Source organism: Seriola dumerili, unplaced genomic scaffold (genome assembly GCF_002260705.1).
Source record: "Seriola dumerili isolate Sdu_G_001 unplaced genomic scaffold, Sdu_1.0 BDQW01000091.1, whole genome shotgun sequence".
Lineage (NCBI taxonomy): Eukaryota > Metazoa > Chordata > Actinopteri > Carangiformes > Carangidae > Seriola > Seriola dumerili.
This window is the reverse complement of record NW_019174346.1, coordinates 1,870,765-1,889,733: the sequence shown is the minus strand read 5'-3', so window position 1 is coordinate 1,889,733 and position 18,969 is coordinate 1,870,765. Positions and strand designations below refer to the sequence as shown.

At 41.1% G+C, this 18,969-nt stretch overlaps 1 protein-coding gene across 2 annotated transcripts in view; it reads left to right on the top strand.

Annotated features, from left to right (window-relative positions):
- LOC111222220 (gamma-aminobutyric acid receptor subunit beta-4) overlaps nt 1–18,636 on the top strand; it is a 46,562-nt gene extending 27,926 nt beyond the window's left edge. Inside the window, exons 3-10 of one of the 2 annotated variants that reach the window (XM_022745861.1) lie at nt 297–364; nt 2,252–2,472; nt 10,685–10,767; nt 13,847–13,984; nt 16,063–16,215; nt 16,988–17,244; nt 17,898–17,987; nt 18,283–18,636. In XM_022745861.1, coding sequence (XP_022601582.1) covers nt 297–364; nt 2,252–2,472; nt 10,685–10,767; nt 13,847–13,984; nt 16,063–16,215; nt 16,988–17,244; nt 17,898–17,987; nt 18,283–18,636 — 1,364 coding nt within the window. The remainder of the gene's footprint in view (nt 1–296; nt 365–2,251; nt 2,473–10,684; nt 10,768–13,846; nt 13,985–16,062; nt 16,216–16,987; nt 17,245–17,897; nt 17,988–18,282) is intronic. The other variant, XM_022745862.1, reaches the window with a different exon arrangement.
- Nucleotides 18,637–18,969: the final 333 nt, after the last annotated feature.

Below are 18,969 nucleotides of genomic sequence, written 5' to 3'. Positions count from 1 at the left end.
TTGCATTAACTTTCAGGGCTTCATTCGCTGCCACTGCTGCAGGAAGGTGTACTGGTGAACTGGTGAAACTTCAATATAAAGAGTGAAAATGAGTGTGTTGTGAAACTTCTGACTGGTTGAATGTGTTTACGAACTTAAGTGGGATTAAATTTAGGTGAGAGGAAATCCTGTTAATTTTCCATCATCACTACTCTGTCTGTTCACTTTCCTTAGTGAAGTGCTTTCTAAGTGCAGCAGTTGCATGTAATCCTTTTTGTACTTTTGTGGTGACATGGGTTTTCCCTTCCTGCCCTCAGGTCCTCCAGTCATCGTAGGAATGAGCATCAACATAGCGAGCATCGACTCCATCTCAGAAGTAAACATGGTAAGTTTTGGTCTTTTGGTTTTTTTGTTTTTGTTTCGGTGGTCGTGGTCTTCTCCACTGCAGCGCCCCTCTCCGCCGACTCTTCTGTTGACCTGGGGAGCGCTGCAGGTCCCGCACGCCTCAGCCGACAAATACATGATCCCTCACTGGCTTCCCACCCACGACCGCTGCCACACGCGGTTTGAACCGTGTTGCCGGACAAGAATCTCACAAGTTTGCACTGAATGAAACCAACAGATAGAAACATTGATCAGTTACAGTTCAGTCTGCTCACTGTTACAGCACATGTTCTGTTACTGTGGCGCCGACTCGAGAAATGCAGGGTGAGAGGTGAGGAAGGCAATATGGCTGGAGTCTGAGCGGTGACGTCATTCTGTCTCTTAGCGCTTTCTTTATTTCACTCAGTCTGACAGTCGCTCACTGTGCAGCTCATTCCTCCCACATGCTTTTCTATTCTGTCTTCTGCCTGTCTTTATTTCTTCGCCTGGGTTTATTCCTCTGGAGCGATCAGGTGACTCTCACCTGCTCAAAGCCACCGCACACTTTCTTTTACAAACAGTTTGTTTATGATTCTGCTTTCCCAGCATTTCTGCAGGGTGGCAACATTTAATGAGTATATTAAATTCTCAGTGATAATACTGCGTTCACCTTAAATTTGATGGGGGTTGAGATAGATAAAAAAAAATAGATAAATGTTAATGTTTGCAGCTGCTGGTTGTACAGTCAAGTGTGTGTGTTTTTGTCAGACCAGTTTAAAGTTCCTTTCCCCACATCTGCTTTGACAATTGTTCATTTTTAATGATAAATTGATGAGAGGGTTGATTGATTTGTTTATCGGCAGTATGGCCGAGTGCTCATTAGGAGCTCGGTGTTTATTCATTTGTCCACATTTGACATTTCTCAATACAACACGCTTTGTGTCATTAATAGATTAAGATGTAAGGGATACTCGGTATCCAGCGTAACGCTCCAACATGAACTGCAGGATGTCGTGCAGCAGGACTGAAGTATCAAGGCTGCATTGCACTATTTGATAAGAAAAACAAATTATTAGGGAAACACAGAACACAGAGCTGATAGTCCATTTAGCACGACTGCCAATACTGAGAGTTGTGTTATAGTGAAAGTGTGAGGCAGTAAACTGATCTGCACAATATTTAAAAAGTCTTTGAGTCATTTTTGGACTGCGTAGGTTTTACATGAAGCCGGTGCACTGATAAGGGTTTTTCATGTCACTCACTGTAAACAGTTGAGTGCTGTGACCACAGAGCTGGCAGACATCATATCTTCACTGGAGAGCTTCTGCTGGTGGAGACAGTGCTACACACAAGCGCTGGTACAGCTGTTTGTTGGTTTGCTGCCTGTGTCCTACTCCACAAACACTGAGCAGATTCCTTTTCATGATTAACAGTCGTAGATGTTGATGCATTTATTTATCTCTGACATAGTTTCATCAAAGTTGCCTTTTCCTCTTTTTCTTTATTTTGTGTTGTGATGAAGCTGAATAGAGATTTTTAATTTCTTGTATTGTCATGTTTTTGAGTTTGCACCACCTTGTTCCTGTTCTCTATATAACTTATGTTACTATCCATCAGTTTTGATTTCTCAACCTATAATAAACCATGTCCATGATTTCTGACTCCAGTCTCTCCATCTAGTTTCATCAGGCGCTGGCAAGAAACAAAAAGATAGATAGATAGATAGATAGATAGATAGATAGATAGATAGATAGATAGATAGATAGATACTTAATTAAAAGACAAACACAAAACAGAAAAGCTTTTCTTCTCTTTTTGCTAAATTGTCACCGCAGCTCATGACCTGGTGTATAACTGAATTGTTTTTTGTCTGTGACTTCATATAAGATTTTTTCCCTCTTCTCTCCAGGACTACACCATCACAATGTATTTCCAGCAGAGCTGGCAAGATAAGCGTTTGGCCTATGGTGAGCTGAACCTAAACCTGACTCTGGACAACCGTGTAGCAGACCAGCTGTGGCTCCCTGACACCTACTTCCTTAATGACAAGAAGTCCTTTCTTCACGGTGTGACAGTAAAAAACCGTATGATCCGACTGCACCCTGACGGCACCGTCTTATATGGGCTGAGGTAAACAGACACTCATTTATAAACCCTTATCTCTGTCATGTGCACTGATCTCACACTCCGTCTGTGGCTGCTCCGGTAGTCTACGTCAGTATTTCTCTCTTCAATGTGTCTAAACAACTGTGTGTCACATCCAGTTTAGTTTTCTTTTCTCCATTTCAACACGTATCCACCAGGTGAACCTCAACCTGTACTGAGAGGCCAGTTTCAGATCTGATTTATTAAAGATGTGAAAAATGTGTCGCCAAAAAAAACATTAACTGACTGACATGCGCCACAAAAGAGTTCGCTGTTAAGAAAAAGGTTTCGGCATCAGAGCATCACTTCATTCTAAATGCATCACCGCAACTTTGCTCTGAAATAATGTGAGTTCAAATGATACTCTATGACTTTTTAAAGAAGAACTCATACATTCTTCCTCTTACAACTAAAATGATGAATTCATGAGCAATAAAAGGCACCGCCGCTCACTTCAGGGCACTCGGGGGTTTCGCTGCTACAGCTTGACTCAGTCTGGTATGACCAGTGGTTTATAGTGCTAATGCAAACTTTGGGTAGAAATTCTGGTTCACTGACTTCATGACTCGTCTCCACTCGTGCTGCTTTCACTCTACATTTTAGTATTTAGCATTATCCCATATAATTATACATGTATATACATATTCCACATGTCTGCAGTTTGCTCTTTCTCTCCAAAGACAAAAAACAAAGGTTTTAATGTGAGTGAGGATGTGTTGTCTGCTTGTTCCCAGTGACTGACTGTTTCCCTGCCTCTAACCCAGTGCATGCTGGGAATTACCCAGAAAAGGAAGCCGGTTCAGTACAGAGAAAGAATGGATTTTCCGTGTCTTTTTTTATTTTACTTTTGGAACAATTTAATAATCCAAAGCATGCGTGATGCCCCCGAAAGAAAAATATGGACATAAAGGGGGAAATATTCCATCAGTGCTGGGGGAGGCTGTGACCACAAACACAATTAGTATGTACAGAAAATGGAGGGACGATATTACGAGAAGAAATCTAGAGCGAGAGCAAAAAGAGCAATTAAATGATTTTTAGAGCAGAAAAAAAACCCCGAACCTTTTCCGCTGCAGCCCTTAATTGACAGATGGAGGGAGGGGTGATTTCAGTCAGCAGTACACAGCCGAGGACTCGGTCGCATGACAGGGTTTAATGAAATAACTGCTGTCAGTAAAACAACATGTGGCACCAGAAACAACATCACCACTGCCGCTACGTGCCGTTCGGTCCTGTGGCAGCATGAATTATGACGGATTTATTTTTGGTCACAATAAACAGACTTTAAAGTTTTATTTATAAAGTTATTAGTCTACAAACTTCTAAGTGTGGCTCAAGAAAAACAACAGCAATGTTTTGGAAGGAGTGAGGGGTGATGTTAAATCCAAGATTCATTGACCCAGAAAGGCTATAAAAAGGTTCAAAATGCTCAAACCCTAAATGTCCCCGATCACTGACAAACAAGACAATTCAGTCAGCTGTAATGTGCGCAGAGGGACTCGTCAGAAATCCCCTGAGGACGGCTAAAAGTAAGAGAGCGTCCTGAGGTTTCTTCAAACTCAGAATGGATCGCTGCTTTTCTCAACACAAGTCGTTAAAATAAAGTAGTTTGATGGCGGCAAAGACGCTGGGAATGTGTTTTGTTCCATGAATAAAAGAAAACGGCAGTGACAAGGTTTAGATCATATGAAGTAATGAATTATTAATGTGATAATCAGTATTCACAAACTCTGAATTACTGAATTGGTGCTGACACAAAAAAGGAGGATAAGTTTTTCTTTTTCCTCCGTTATGGCTGAAGATTGTCAGCAGCAGCAACGTCTCACCGCTGGTGAACGCTGCAGACGTCTGTCCACCAAACGCATCTGTAACGTTTGCCCTGAACACTCTGTGACAGTTGCACACGGGCGTGGCAAACTGGTGAGCAGATGTCCAACAGCAATCCTGGAAAGGAAGAAAGGTCGGGAGCAGGATGAATATATTAGTTGGCCAATCAGATCAGCTCCTGTCACATACCCCCCACCCACCCACCCCCCCTTCTCACTGCTGTTTGATGGTCACAGGGATTAAATTAACTCAAATGGAAGAGCCTCGTATCTCCTACGAGCACTTGTGGATGAGATTATTAGCCATTAAAAATGTAACTTTGATTGTTTTTAAATGTGCGCTGGCTGGAAAACTTCCTCCTCCTCCAAATGGAAGCAGGTGGAAACAAGATCCATTTCATGCCAAAACAGTACCAACATCACAATTCACCACCTGATCTGAATAAACATCCCCAGCTGCTCCACTTGGTGCAGCTCGGCACGCGCAGCTTTCTCCGGCGCCGCAGACGCGCCGAGCAGAAACAAGCATCGTAAAACTCAGAAGAAAATGGCATCGCACCTGCATTTGCATCTCCACTGGCTTCGTGCCTGCACGACGCAGACAGCTAAGAGAGTTGCAGGAGGACGTTAGCGTCAGCCGTTCCTCCAGCATCTCATCCTCAGACATACTGCGCAGGGGTTTACTGTTATCATCGCCCACTGCAGTAATAGTGTATGGCAGATGGTGTCAAAACCCCTGGATCTGTCCTCCAGACCATTGTTTCAGCAGTGTACAGTGATTAGAGGCGGCGCATAATCTACATGCAGTGGTGATTCCAGGACCTTTGCAAGCCTCCTGTAAGCATGTAATTAAATCGCTTTGTTGAAATGTTTGACTTTGCCCAAGGGTTGTGTGGACATTTTTCCCCGGAACAGTGGATGAAACTTTAACAATAGAAGCTGTATCCTCAGTTCATTTGAATGTTGCGCCTCACGTCGAGGGTTTTGTTGTTTTAAATGCATTTTTCTTGTAAAGACCGCCTGTTTGAATCTGTCCCCTGTGCTACTCGTGAGCACAGTAGAATACAAACTGTGGACAATCACATTACACACACTGCTGCACCTTGTGCTGTGCTCTCACCTATCCACTCGCTGTGAAATCTGCTGATGCCTGTGTTTGTATTTCTTTCTTTTTTTTAAGCCTTTATTTACCTTGATTTCTACCGCTTACACTGATTTTAATCCGAGCTGCTGTTGTGTTGATCAACCAATTCTATTTTTGTATTCACTTTAAGTACCAGCTCACATTCTCTCTGCTTCACAACTCTGTCCTCATTTTACATCCACTGATCTGGTGTTGGATGTTGAGTGATGCCTTCTGTCCACCTCAGTCTTCACTCTGTGACGAGTCAGGATACGTTTTAGACTTCAACACTAAAAAACAAACATGTTTACAATCAGGATTATTCTGTAATCTCATAAAAACTCATTTATACTGATTTTAAGTGAGTCCTTAAAACAGTCTTGCAGACTGCACAGTAGTCAGTTCGAGCACCAGTGGTGGGAAGTATTTATACTCAAGTACTGTGCATTAGTACAGTTTTGAGATACTTGTACTTCTCTTGAGTATTTTATACTTCAGCTCCAGAATATTTCAGATGGAAGTTTTTGTCAGTTACTTTCAGATTAAGACTTTAGATATAAACTTGTGTAATACAATGGATTGTTGAAGCTGTTTCAAACCATCTTGGCTTGTTACCCTTTCAGGTGAGTTGTCATCAGTTCCACCTTTAAACTGTTCAGAAGGTTTGAGGCCCAAAGTGGTAAAATCAAAAAAATGTTGTCACAAAAAGAAGAGAAAATAAATAATATAGATAAGAGCAGCAGAATGATGCACTTTGATATTGAAGTGCATTTTTCTGATCATCCTTTTGTACATTCACGTTGGATGTTGAATGCAGCACTTTAACTTGTAATGGAGTATTTTTGTGTTGGTGCACTGATACTTTTACTTAAATAAAAAAAAAAGATTTGAGCCCATCTTCCACCACAGCCACTGACATGTGATATATGACTATAATATACAGACTGTAGTCTATAAGTGTGCATGTTCCTGCCCCTGGTTCCTTTCCCCAGGAGTGGACATTGATTGTGCAAATCAAAAGTTGGAGGTATGATGGTTCATGTGCACTGCAGGTCCAAATCAAATCTGGAAAGCTGCTGCCAACCACCACCTTAGATTTAATATCTTTTTGAGAAAACTTTGCTTAAATTGTCATTTTTGCATAAGTGTGATATACGGTGGCGAGATTTTACCCTTGTGCTTTCTTCCTGTGTGGAGAGGAGGGAGGGGGCAGAGGACTGCTGAGTGGTGCAGGAGGGAGTTTGGATGTTGCAAACAAAGAAAGTCGTTCCAAGCATCAATAAAAGAAGTCGTGTCAGTAGAAAGTTAGAGCCTGGTGCGCACGACGGAGCAGGTTTTTCTAACTGGCCAGTGAGATGAGAGTCTGAATCATCGTTAGCGAACGGACCGTCCAGTTCTGTAGCGCTCCGGTTGCTGAGAGCATTCAGGACTTTGTTGAGCTCAGCTTTCACCAGATGGTGTTTTCTCTCTTCCCATTCCTGTAAATCTGCTCTCTCATGTTCCTCTGTTTATTAAACCACGGTGTAGTACAATGATCTTTGTTTGGTACGCGAGCTACCTCACAGAGGAGGACGCATCAGCAGACTGTGTAGGTGTCAAAACTATTGCTCACATGTCTGCAAACCTCCCTGTCTGTAGTGCTGAGCTTTCTGGGATCCACCTCCAGGTTGTTTTCAGCTGTTGTGTTGTCGGCGTGATGCGTGGTCCGAGGAGCCAAGAGAGCTGCCGGTAACAATGAGAGGAATGCACATTTAATTGGAAGATTTTACTCCTTTGTTTTGCATTGTGATGACATTAAAGAAGTTACGTCTCTCACAAAGGTTAAGCAGCTAATATTGCACATCATCCTGAATGGACACAGTGCAGAGACTGCTGAGTGTGGACTGCAGAGCCTGTTCAGGTCTGAGGCTGCTGCTGCTGCTGCTGCTGCTGCTGTTGACCATCTCTGGTGGGACTGTAAGTTGCTGACCTACATCTGCTGACATTTCCAAATCCCAGGCCCTCACTGTGAGCCGTCCCAACTCGTGCCTACTCAATGATGATGCTCTCCTGACTTGTTAAGTGTCACATAAAAAGTCAATTTTATTCGTAGTGGGGCTTTTTTTTCTCTCTGCCAGGGGGCAAAGAATTCATTTCTGTCCGTTACTCCGAGCTGCTGCCTCTGCCAGGATTTCACTACTTCACTACGCTACTGTACCACGGGTATTTTCTTTTAAAAGCAGTGACTGTAACTCTTGACAGGGTATGTCTTCCTGCGTATGATCACAGAGGACACAGCTGGAGGTTTCCAGCAGCACATCGGACGGCCTCTCCGTGTTTTAGCTTCTTTCTTTTCTTCTTAGTTTCTACAGTAAGACGAAACTGCAACATATTGCTTCACCATTACTTCACGGTTTGGGCCCAAGTTTGTTTGGTAGTGATGTAAAAGGACGAGCTGGTAGATAGTTGGTTCATTGTCATTAGACTTAAAGGTCTTTTTCTCAGTCAGCTTCTTACTCTGAATGATGGGATCTACATTAAAACCCTGTTTAATACCAAAGTTAGAGTTTAGAGATTTCTGTTGCTTTTCTCTTCTTACTTGTAGCTTAGCTTTATTAGCTTTATTAGCTTCATTAGGGCTTTATTAGCTAATGTAAGCCATGTTATTAATGATGATGTTGTTGTTTTTTTGACATTTCATGCTTTATTTCCAATTTATTCTTAAAGCACCTTCTCTCTGGGGTTTAATAAAATCATATCATAAAAAAATGACTATATACAGAGATGGCTACATACATAACAACTACTCCCCCCCCCCACCTGTCTAACCAAGGTGGTTAAATTAAAAAATGTTAATGTATCTCAACATACTGAATATTCTGTATCGTCAGATCTCCAGCACCTCCTCATTGAGCCCACAGAGTCACAGCACAGATAACTGCATAATCAATACATCTATCACCACTGATGAAGAAAAAGTGAATGTGTAGGTTTCCCTCTATGTGATAACAGCCAGTGGATCCAATTATAGCCACGATTTTCTCTGAAGTTCATCATCGTCTATATGATGGAGGGCTGCATGTTTCTTCAGTTTGTAGTTTATTAAAGGACGGTGTTGAAGGACGCACAGGTTCAGGACTCCAGCGTCTAACATGGAAGACCAGAGCTGAAGATGGAGAGAGAAAGACTTAAAAACTCCTCTGTCCTTTTATTTTCTTAAAACCATTTTTTGTCTCAAAACGAACATGCGCAGCTCAGAGAAGAGACATTGTCTGTTTCAACTTTTTGTCTGGAAAATCATATCTGCCATGCAACCTTTCCTATGAATGTAATTAGGCGGGATGTTCTCCTGTCACAGTGTGTATGTAGTAGCCCCGCTGTAGCGCTCAGCAGAGCAGCGCTGTGAGGCAGCGGGGAGGTGCAGCACAGTGCAGCAGCACAGGATGCAGTTTGAGCAGCTGAATGCTTGTGCAGCAGAATGCAGCTCAGTGTCATTGTGAATAATAAATACATACCTGTCACACATTTTGTTTATGTATTATTTTCTTCACCCTCCTGGAGCCTCCTGCTCTCATGGACCCAGAGGCCCCCGCATGCTCCTGTGTTAATCTGGCCCAATCAGCTTTAGTAGAACATATTTTGTTTTCCAATTACCCGCCGACGGCACTCTGCTCACCCCACCATGACCAATTTACAAACCCTGCGTTCAAGCAGTATATTTCCAAAGCAAACAGCTTATTACCTACTGTATTACTGTTTACTGTAGATGGCTGTGGACGTTCGTTTATTGCATCAGTGTAAACCTGCAGCAGAGCTGGTGGCTTTGACTAAAACATGATTAATAATGAATCCCAAATGTGAAATATGCTTGAAAGGGTAAAACTTGATATCAGCCTCATCACGCTCTAACATGCACACAGAGACATACGGTGTGCACACATCAAACTTTCCCTGTGAACGTGCTGCTGGCTTCTGACACTGAGATGATGAGCTGAAAATTAATTCCTCTATTTCATGTACACGGGAGGGCGGTGAGTGAATGAACGCCGGTGTGATGAACACATACCAGCCCGTATGAACCACAGAAATTTAATTACTAAAATGTGCTGCACCGGTAAATATAAGTTAAAATGCCAAAGAGCCGTACATGTATAATTTGTAGCCAAAGCTGTTTTGCCGGGCTGCTGGATTTATTGACATTAATAAACTGCTATGCATACATCATTCCTAAAGCTACCTGGCAGAAATGCACATCTCAGAACCAGCAATAAATAACGCACATTGACAAAATCGCACACAGAGGCTGAGCATTTAGTGATCCACATAAAAAGAAATGACATCTCCAGACTACTCACAGAAACATAGAAAATGAATCATATTTAAGAGTCTCCGGAAAAGAAGGAAAAATAGTGAAAGTTATTTAGAAAGAAAAAAAAACTCTTAACATAAGAGAGCAATGGTTCATTCTCTCTGTTTGTCTCCAGCTCCCTTTTAATGAACCTTAAAAGTCAGGTCAGCGACCGGGTATGTGCTCTAAGATACATGTGGTATTGGTAAAACATCCTCACAATAATGTAATGTTAAAAGCTGGTCATGAATTATTGAACCGATGCACTTTCTCTCTCTCATGTTTTCAGCAAACAACCACAAAATAATTACTATTAAAGGTACAATATGTGACTTTTCTACATTAAGATTTCTGTAAATGACTAAGCCTATCTTATATATTTAGTTGAGCTGTGTAATTACATTATTCAATAAAATGCAGTCAGTGCAATTTTCATACCCAGAGAAATCCGTATTTTAATCAACCATTTGTGCCAGAAGCATCAAAAACTATATATTTTAACTGGAAGAAGGATTTTAAGTCATCGGATCGTAAGTTATCAGAGAAACAAGCAGAGCAAACAGTCGCAGCAGTCGTTTGAGAAACGCTGATTTTTACTGTGAAACTTTTATTTGTCACGATTCTGTGTTTTAATCACTGAGTCCGAGACAAGGAGACGAACGATTCAGCTCCCGGTCGGTAAAAAAACCACCTGAACGGCCGACACTGAAAGAATCCAAACCAGGATTCTGATGATGGCAACGGTGGTGAAGACAACGACTCCCATGATTCCACACAACAATCACCAAACTCCATCTCTTGCTCTTGTTTTGATTTATTACATATTGTGTGTTGAAAGTGTTTCATGGGGAGGCGAGGGACGCGTCTGTGTCTCTGTGACGTCACCTCAGTCTCTGTTGTGTCTCTGTGTGTTTTTCTTAGAATAACCACCACTGCTGCTTGCATGATGGACCTGAGGAGGTACCCGCTTGACGAACAGAACTGCACCCTGGAAATCGAAAGCTGTGAGTAATGCAGAAGAGCCTGTGTGGTGTTTTTTGATTTGCTCTCTCACATCAAAGCCCTTCCAAAACAATAAGCATGAATGCCAGAGAGCTGTTTATACTGGTCGATCACAACCTTAGATTCACCATAAAAATAAGACGTGATGACGTCAAGTTTCTGTTTTTTTGGTGAATACATGTGTGGAGGATAATCTGGATGAGGCATGAGTGAAATGTTTGGCATCTCTGTCAATGTGGGCCATTTGTCAGATGCTCTAGCTCTGCAGCTGATGACTGCTTTGAGAAATAAAGAAGAAATCACGGTGCTTGATGATGTGCATTGATTAGTATTCCCTCAGTGTGACAGATGGATCGGGCCACCCCTGGATCTGTGGATGGTGAAGGCAAACTGATTACTTGACCTGCGGTGTGGCTCTTAACCCCCAAATCACACTGGTATCACACATTGTCTGAATGAGTATAGTTTAATACCCAGCACATCCACAATAATCACTTTAATGAATCATTTGTACATGGGACACAAAACTAAGCAACTAATACATTTTACATTACATAAGTAACAAGGATTTAATAATTATTTTAATAAAATGGATAGAAATAAAAAAAGCAAGTGGTCAATTTGCACATATTTGGTCCAACATCTAGACGTTTGTTCTAAAATACAGTAACTTTTCTTTATCTACCATATTGTCTTTAAAGGAGCAATTCAACAATTTAGGAGATCACTCACTTTCACGCAGAGAAGATCTGGAGTATCTGCTGCAACTTCACAGGCAAGATGAGGAGACAAGAAATAGTCCAAATTAAACAAATAATTCATAACGTGTTACTGTTTTCAGTCTTTACGCTAAGCTAAGCTAAGCTAATGGCTATAGCTTCAAATTTATGAGAGTGGTATCAATCTTCACATTTAACTGTTGGAAATAGAGCAAATAAATGCTCCTTCCTTGGTAACCAGTCAGTCATTTGAATTTGAATTGCTTCAAAGAAGATTATCAAAAATCCTAAATCAGCAGGTTTTCAAAACTAATGGATAAACTCAGATTTTTGTTTTTCTTTCGATGTATTTCTGTCGTGTTTTGAAGTGGCAGCAGTGACAGTGTTACAGAACTTTATACTGTACGTTTTTACCATTTTCACCATCCCTTCAAATTGACTTAAAATATCAATTACAATAACACATTATCATCTTGGTGTATGAGCCATGACTCTCTGAACCAGGTGTCACAGTCAAATCTTCCTTCAAATTAGTCTTTAATAGACAGTAGTTATATAGTAGTTATAGTTATAATATTAGAGAGGACGTTCTTCATTCTGTTGATGGGAGATTTAGTGTTGCACCTCCATAAACTTGGCTGTCTCACAAGATACAGATTTTAAAAAGACGAGGCAGCAGAGGCCAAGCTATCCTGACTTACAGATCTAGTATGGGTCAAGCTTCAAAAAACCTTGGCTCCTACATTTCCCATAATGCAACCAATAGCACTTTTTTATGAGACCACTCGAACTTGGTAAATGCCACATTTTTTAATCTCTAAGCCTAAATCGAGAGAACCCTGGTGGCATCATTAGGGTTTTTCAAAGCTCCCTCCAGAGCTGCTGGATTCCTCTCTATGATCATTATGGGATGTAAAAATGCAGACTTTACATATTATACAATATAATTTAACTGACAGTTGTTTCACATCTTTTTTTTTTCCAAATGCCTTTAATTTAGATAAATCATTATTCAGGAGAAAAATGTGCAAGTGGTGTAATTAAAAATTGTATTTGCTTGATCATTTTCATTGACCGCTTCATCAATCACTCCCACTTGCTCAATACACCAGATATTTGTGGTGGTTGCTGTTCGAGATAAAACTGCAGTGTGTTTACCCTCAGGGTCTTCAGTAAGCAATGAAATATGGATATGCCATGAATTAAAAAGTTGCAAGAATATCTGCTGTTTATGCTCTCGGAGTGCTCTGCATTAGTGGGGGTTGTGCACGCTGGCCATCAGTTTGATTGATTAGGCAGGCAGTTCTTTCAATTTCATGGACAATGTCACATTTCCTTACCCTATAACCTCAGAGAGAGATTTAATGGTAATGAATCCTGGTCCCTTAGTGAGTTTAATGCCATCCAGGTCTGGACGTGTGGCAGTGCAATGTGAAATGTAGTAACACTTCCCGCTCTGAGAAATGCCTCTGCAGTGAATGCACGCCGACGTGCCGCCATAAATCTGCCGCTGTGGTCACTTTCAATTGCACTGCCAGTTGAGAATGTGTGTGAGCGCCATACAAAGTGACACATGTTAATGAATATTCACGCAGGTAGTAATGCATGCAGTGATATACTGTAGCTCCATAGGAGGCTGGACACTGGAGCATGTGATTGCAGAGAACAGACTGATTTAAGTCTTCGGCAGGATTGTTTTCCACTGAAGGAGTTTCTGTCTCTGCTGCTGCTCGGTGCTACCGGAGGAAACAGAATCCAAACACTTCATGTCTCTCCTCCCGCTGTCTGTCTGCAGCACTGAACACAACTCCGACTCCAAGAATACAAGAGTCAAAGTTATGGTTGATGTTATAGCAAATGAATGGATTAAAGTTGATGGTAAATCATATTTTGAGCAGTAATATCTTTTTGAAAAATGAGACAACCTGACGGACATCTGTAGCACTCAGTCAGACATGCAGATTGTTGAAAGTGCACTTCTAGTGTAAATGGACATCTCATTGTTGAAAACAGATGATGTATGTAGTCAGTTTGAAAAAACAATAATTCATTTTTGTCATTAGTGCCCAGAGGAACATTTTTTCCACTGTTTTTTTCTCACTGGGACCATTAACATCTAAAGGTAAACACCATGAAGCCATGTTAGGTGATTAGCCTCCAAACGTCAAGACTACACATGTAGAGAGGTTGCTCAGTCCTGACTGATGGCGTTAGTTAGAAACAAGTGTTTGATTTGTCAAAGCGACCTCAACTCATTATCCGAACTCCTGCAACAGACTTAAAACAGAAACTTTAATGTTTGTTTCTTCATCACACTCACACTCCACATGTGATTTTCATCTTTATCTTCCCTTCGACACAGATGGATACACCACAGATGACATCGTATTCTTCTGGCAAGGAGGAGACAATGCTGTGACGGGCGTGGATAAGTTAGAGTTACCTCAGTTCTCCATTGTGGACATCCGCTTGGTGTCCAGGGAAGTCAGGTTTATTACAGGTAAGACTTTCATAAAATCATACCCACTGCAATTAGGCTGATAGTGTGTCCACTGCATTACACAATGTTATTGTTACGCGGTCTATGAACACCTCTGCATCCGTCACCGCTGTGAGTGTGGGCATCTGTAAATACGTCATCGTCACTGTGGGGAATGTGATTATATTTGGGTCATGCAGAAAGACAATTTTCTTTTCAGTGCAGCAGATTGTAGGTGGCCATTTCCTGAAGTGCCAAACATCTTTATTCTCAATGAGAACAGTAACTGAGGTTGTTCACTGACATATTTCATCATGCGTTTCAAATACAATCTGAAATACTTCAATCTACTTTACTACTTGACGTATTCCCACATTTATTTTACTTTGCAGATTGACGTTCTACATGCTAACACCATATGAATCACGTAGATACTATCATGCATTACTTGCACCAAATGAAACAGCTGCAACATTGAAAATGCTGTGTACAGGTTAATCAATGACTAAAACAACGCTCTGGAATCGGCCATTTTGAATAAAGAATTTTATTATGATTTATGTTTAGATTTTGTAATAAATTTCAGGGGAATCAGATTTTTTTTCTGGCTGAAAGTTGGATGAGAGGATCAATAACACTCTCACGTCTGTATGCGAAATATGAAGCTACAGGCAGCAGATGATTATCTTATCTTAGTTTAGCTTAGCTTAGCGTAGCTTAGTGTAGCTTAGTTTAGCGTAACAGAAAGAGTAGAAACAGCAGGAAACAGCTAGCTTGGCTCTACAATGAAAAAAGAAAAGGTTAGAAATGTATGTACCCCTAAAGCTAATTAATTGGCAATGTATATCTTGTTTGTTTAATCAGTAAAAATAATACTAAAGTGTAAAAACAATTTGTAGTGTTACGAGGAGTTCTGTGCCTATTTTCACAGAGCCAGTTTTTCCCTGTCTACAGTGTTTAAGCTAAGCTAAGCTAAGCTAAGTGCCTCCTGCCTTTGGCTTCATGTTTAGCGCATGGACATGAGAGTGGTATCGATTATCTCATCTAACTCTCAGCAAGAACATGTAACTTCATACATGTTACACGTGGTCAGGTGTTTGTCTAAGTGATCTAAAAGTTTTGTGCGAGCGCAGCTGTAATCATAGCAACACCACAAGCAACAAAATCAAGGCGAAAGTCAAATTTAGGTGTAATTCTAATGTTTAATGAAATCTGTGAACATTTGTTGCAGCCATTATTCTTCAAAGCACTCGGGTGATCTAAGGCGTTCGTCTCACACTTGATGAAGTATGTATGCTAAGGTATTGATTCATTAAAAGATTTACAGGAACCTGGAGATGATGAGGTCATCCATCATTGTGTGTTCCCCATAGCAAATAGCCTTTTAGATTAAAACCATCACACTTATCTCAAGTCTTTTTTCTTTGGTGACAAATTGGACATAAAACTGTGGATATGATACATAGAACAGAATTTAACTATTATTTAGAGTAATTTGTATAGTTTCCAACCTCATAAATATGTGTATAGCTGAAGTAGAGCCGTCCAGCCTTGATGTTTATATTGCTTTGTGCGTCAGTATTGTATTGTTGTGGTAGTTTAAATTAAAGTGTAACCAAAAGACCAATTAATGCCCTGGCACAACCAGCTGAGACATTCCTGCAAAATGTGCAAAATGGAATTACTTGCCACCTCACAACCACATATAGTACATCCTCCTCCCTGTGTTAGTGTAATGGCACGCGCTGCGATTATGCACCTCTAAAACGCCCTTTTGGTAATGTTTAGAGGACGGAGAAAGTGCGAAAGAAAGGCAGAGCAGCTCTCTGTGACAATTCTCAGTGGGATGCTGGAGCTGCCTGCTGAGATAGGGGGTTGCAGAAAAATCTGCCGTGTTTGCGACTTTCTGCCATGTTTAATTGGAATCGAACTTGTCCCTGGAAAGGAATCCATCGCTTTGGGGAAATTAAGTGCTCCATCTGAACAAATGGAGAAATGACTACCCTGCGTGTTGTCAAAGTGCAGAGTTTGGAACTCTCACCCGTTTCCACTCTCCACTGCTCTTTTCTAAACTATCGCTCCATCCTTTCTCCTCTCAGGTTCATATCCAAGGCTTTCACTGAGTTTCAGGATTAAGAGGAACATTGGATATTTCATCCTGCAGACATACATGCCCTCCATCTTGATCACCATCCTCTCCTGGGTCTCCTTCTGGATCAATTATGATGCCTCTGCAGCTCGGGTGGCCCTGGGTAAGACATAGCCGCCGCTGCGTTATTAAAACTCCTAACTGCTCCCATGCACTGGAAGCTTTGTAAATAACCTGATTTAACTTGACAGATGTAAACAAAAACATGCTAATTAACAAATATCTAAATCTGTTTATGATATGTTTGAAATATGCACTGAATAATTAAGAAAAAAAAATGTTTTAAACTTTTTTGCGAGTTGGATAATTGGGTAATTAATCATCAAAAAATCGATACTGATACAAATATCAGGGGAGCTAATTATTTAATGGCAGGGAGTGTTGTAATACACCTGTACACAGCAGTGTACATTTACTCTCTACAAGTGTAATTAGATACAATTTTGGGGTTATTTGTACATGAGTATTTCCAGTTTCTCCTACTTTTATTTTACTTTTAACTGCAGTAGCTTAATGCCACACCTTCAGGTTGTACTCACTCTGCAGATTCAGATTTTCACAAACACCAACAAACAAAACTGTTATAGATTAAACAGCATTTAAAGTAGGTATGAGGACCAGCTATAACATTAATATCCATTGTATAATAATCTAATAATATGACAATGTGAGTACTTTGCTGCTGGTCATGCTGTTGTACATGAATGCAGGACTTTATTTTTCCAGTGTAGTATTGATGAACGTCCTCCGTCACTGATCTGCAGCGATGTTGGTCAGATGATGTCTGTGCAGATGTGAATGTGTCAGTGTTTAAACACAGTGTCATTTCTGTCTGATGGTGAATTGTTTGTCTCTGTGTGTGCTGCTGTACTCAGGTGTGACAACGGTGCTTACCATGACAACAATTAACACCCACCTTAGGGAGACTCTCCCAAAGATTCCGTATGTGAAAGCCATCGACGTCTACCTCATGGGCTGTTTTGTGTTTGTGTTCCTGGCCCTGCTTGAATATGCCTTTGTAAATTACGTGTTCTTTGGCCGGGGCCCTGCGCAACAGAAGAAAATCAATGAGAGGCTGAACAAAGCCAACAACGAGCGCACAAGATACGAAGAGAAGCGCCTGAGGGAACAGGTTTGCAACTTCGTCTGCTGCCTCTCTGTTACTCCACGTCTGTGTGTCAGTCAGAGTTCAAGCACAAAACAACTGTGTTCTGCACATAAGATTTCAAGCCATAGTCATTTAATCCAAAGACACATATACAGCATTCCCTGAAGTAATCTTCCAGAAGCACACTGATGCCACCACAGCCCGATATGCATTCACCAGCCATCATCCATTGCTTCTCCCTCAAGCACTGACGGCTTTTTATCGAGCATAGGCTTTTTCATTGAGATAGTGATTCATCTAGCTCAACAGTGGTGTAAACATTCTCATTTCTTATTTAGGTTGTTGTCTATGTTTATGCTGTAGGCTTCATTCATTCTCACTCTGTTTCCTTGTGGTTTAACGTGTTCCAACGAAATTAGACAAAAGTTGAAAGCGCGGGATGAGAAGGCATTGGCACGTTAACAATTTGTCGATGGGAAACGCTGAACTAGTCAGACTGAATGAAGCCCCCTCCCCCCTGTTTTTTGTGTGTGAAGTGCTAAATGCTGTGTTTATTCAAAGTTGTTCCTGTTGACTTTATGTCCTTTATGCATTTTGTAAATCCTAGAAAATGTGCTTATTTGCCAGTATTTTAGAGCCGTTTTAATGTTCTCTTCATTTTTCTTTCACATTGCAAGGACTCCATTTCCGTGCCGTTTCAAACCAACACCTTCAGGTCATTTACACAGCGAAGAAATCTGTATCTCGAGGAACAAAGAAAAGTTGGGGTACATGTATTTAGAAATCATATCAGCTGTAGGCCAGAGCCTCACGATAAAGTCAGATGATTAAGTCACTTTTTTTTTACAAGTGAAATTCACTAGTAGATTTCTGTTTAAAGAATCTTAACTATTTCTGTTGCATGCAAAGAAATGACATTCCATATCATCCCTGCATTTTGCTTTAGCCTGACAGTTTCTGGGATGGGAGGGGGGGTTAATATAAGTTTTATAATTAGGGGAATCTGGGGCTACAGCTCGACACGACCGCCCTCGCTGACGCTCCTATCCCCTCTCCTCGCAGGTGGATGCTTATGGAAACATCCTCCTCACCACACTGGAGATGAACAACGAAGTGATGCCTTCTGACGTGGGGAGCAGCGTCAGTGACTCTCGGAATTCAGTCATGTCCTTCGACAGCTCCGGGGTCCAATTCAGGAAGCCCATGGCGCCCCGAGATGGCTTCAGCCACCACTCGCTGGATCGGAGCGCCATGCGGAGCCGGGCCAACTGTCGGCTAAGACGACGCTCCTCCAAGCTCAAGTTGAAAATCCCAAACCTTTCAGATGTTAGCACCATTGACAAGTGGTCCCGGGTCATTTTCCCCATCACCTTTGGATTTTTCAACCTAATCTACTGGTTGTACTATGTGAATTGATGTGCATCCCACTAGGAATCATGGGCCATATTTTGAGAGCACATTAAATTGGCTTTGATACAGTTCCAAAATATGTATACACATATACAAGTTGAACATATGTATATGCATATTTCTATATATTATATTTATATATACACGTGTGAAATCTGAAGGACCTTTCTGCTGTACAAAATATTAATAGGATGACTTGAATGTTTAAGAATAATTGTGAGAGAAGAATTTCAAGGCTTTGAGTTTCTTTTTCCTCCTGAAACAAACAACAAACAGACAAACAAACAAACAAACAAACAAACAAACAAACAGACAAACAAACAGACAAACAAACAGAGA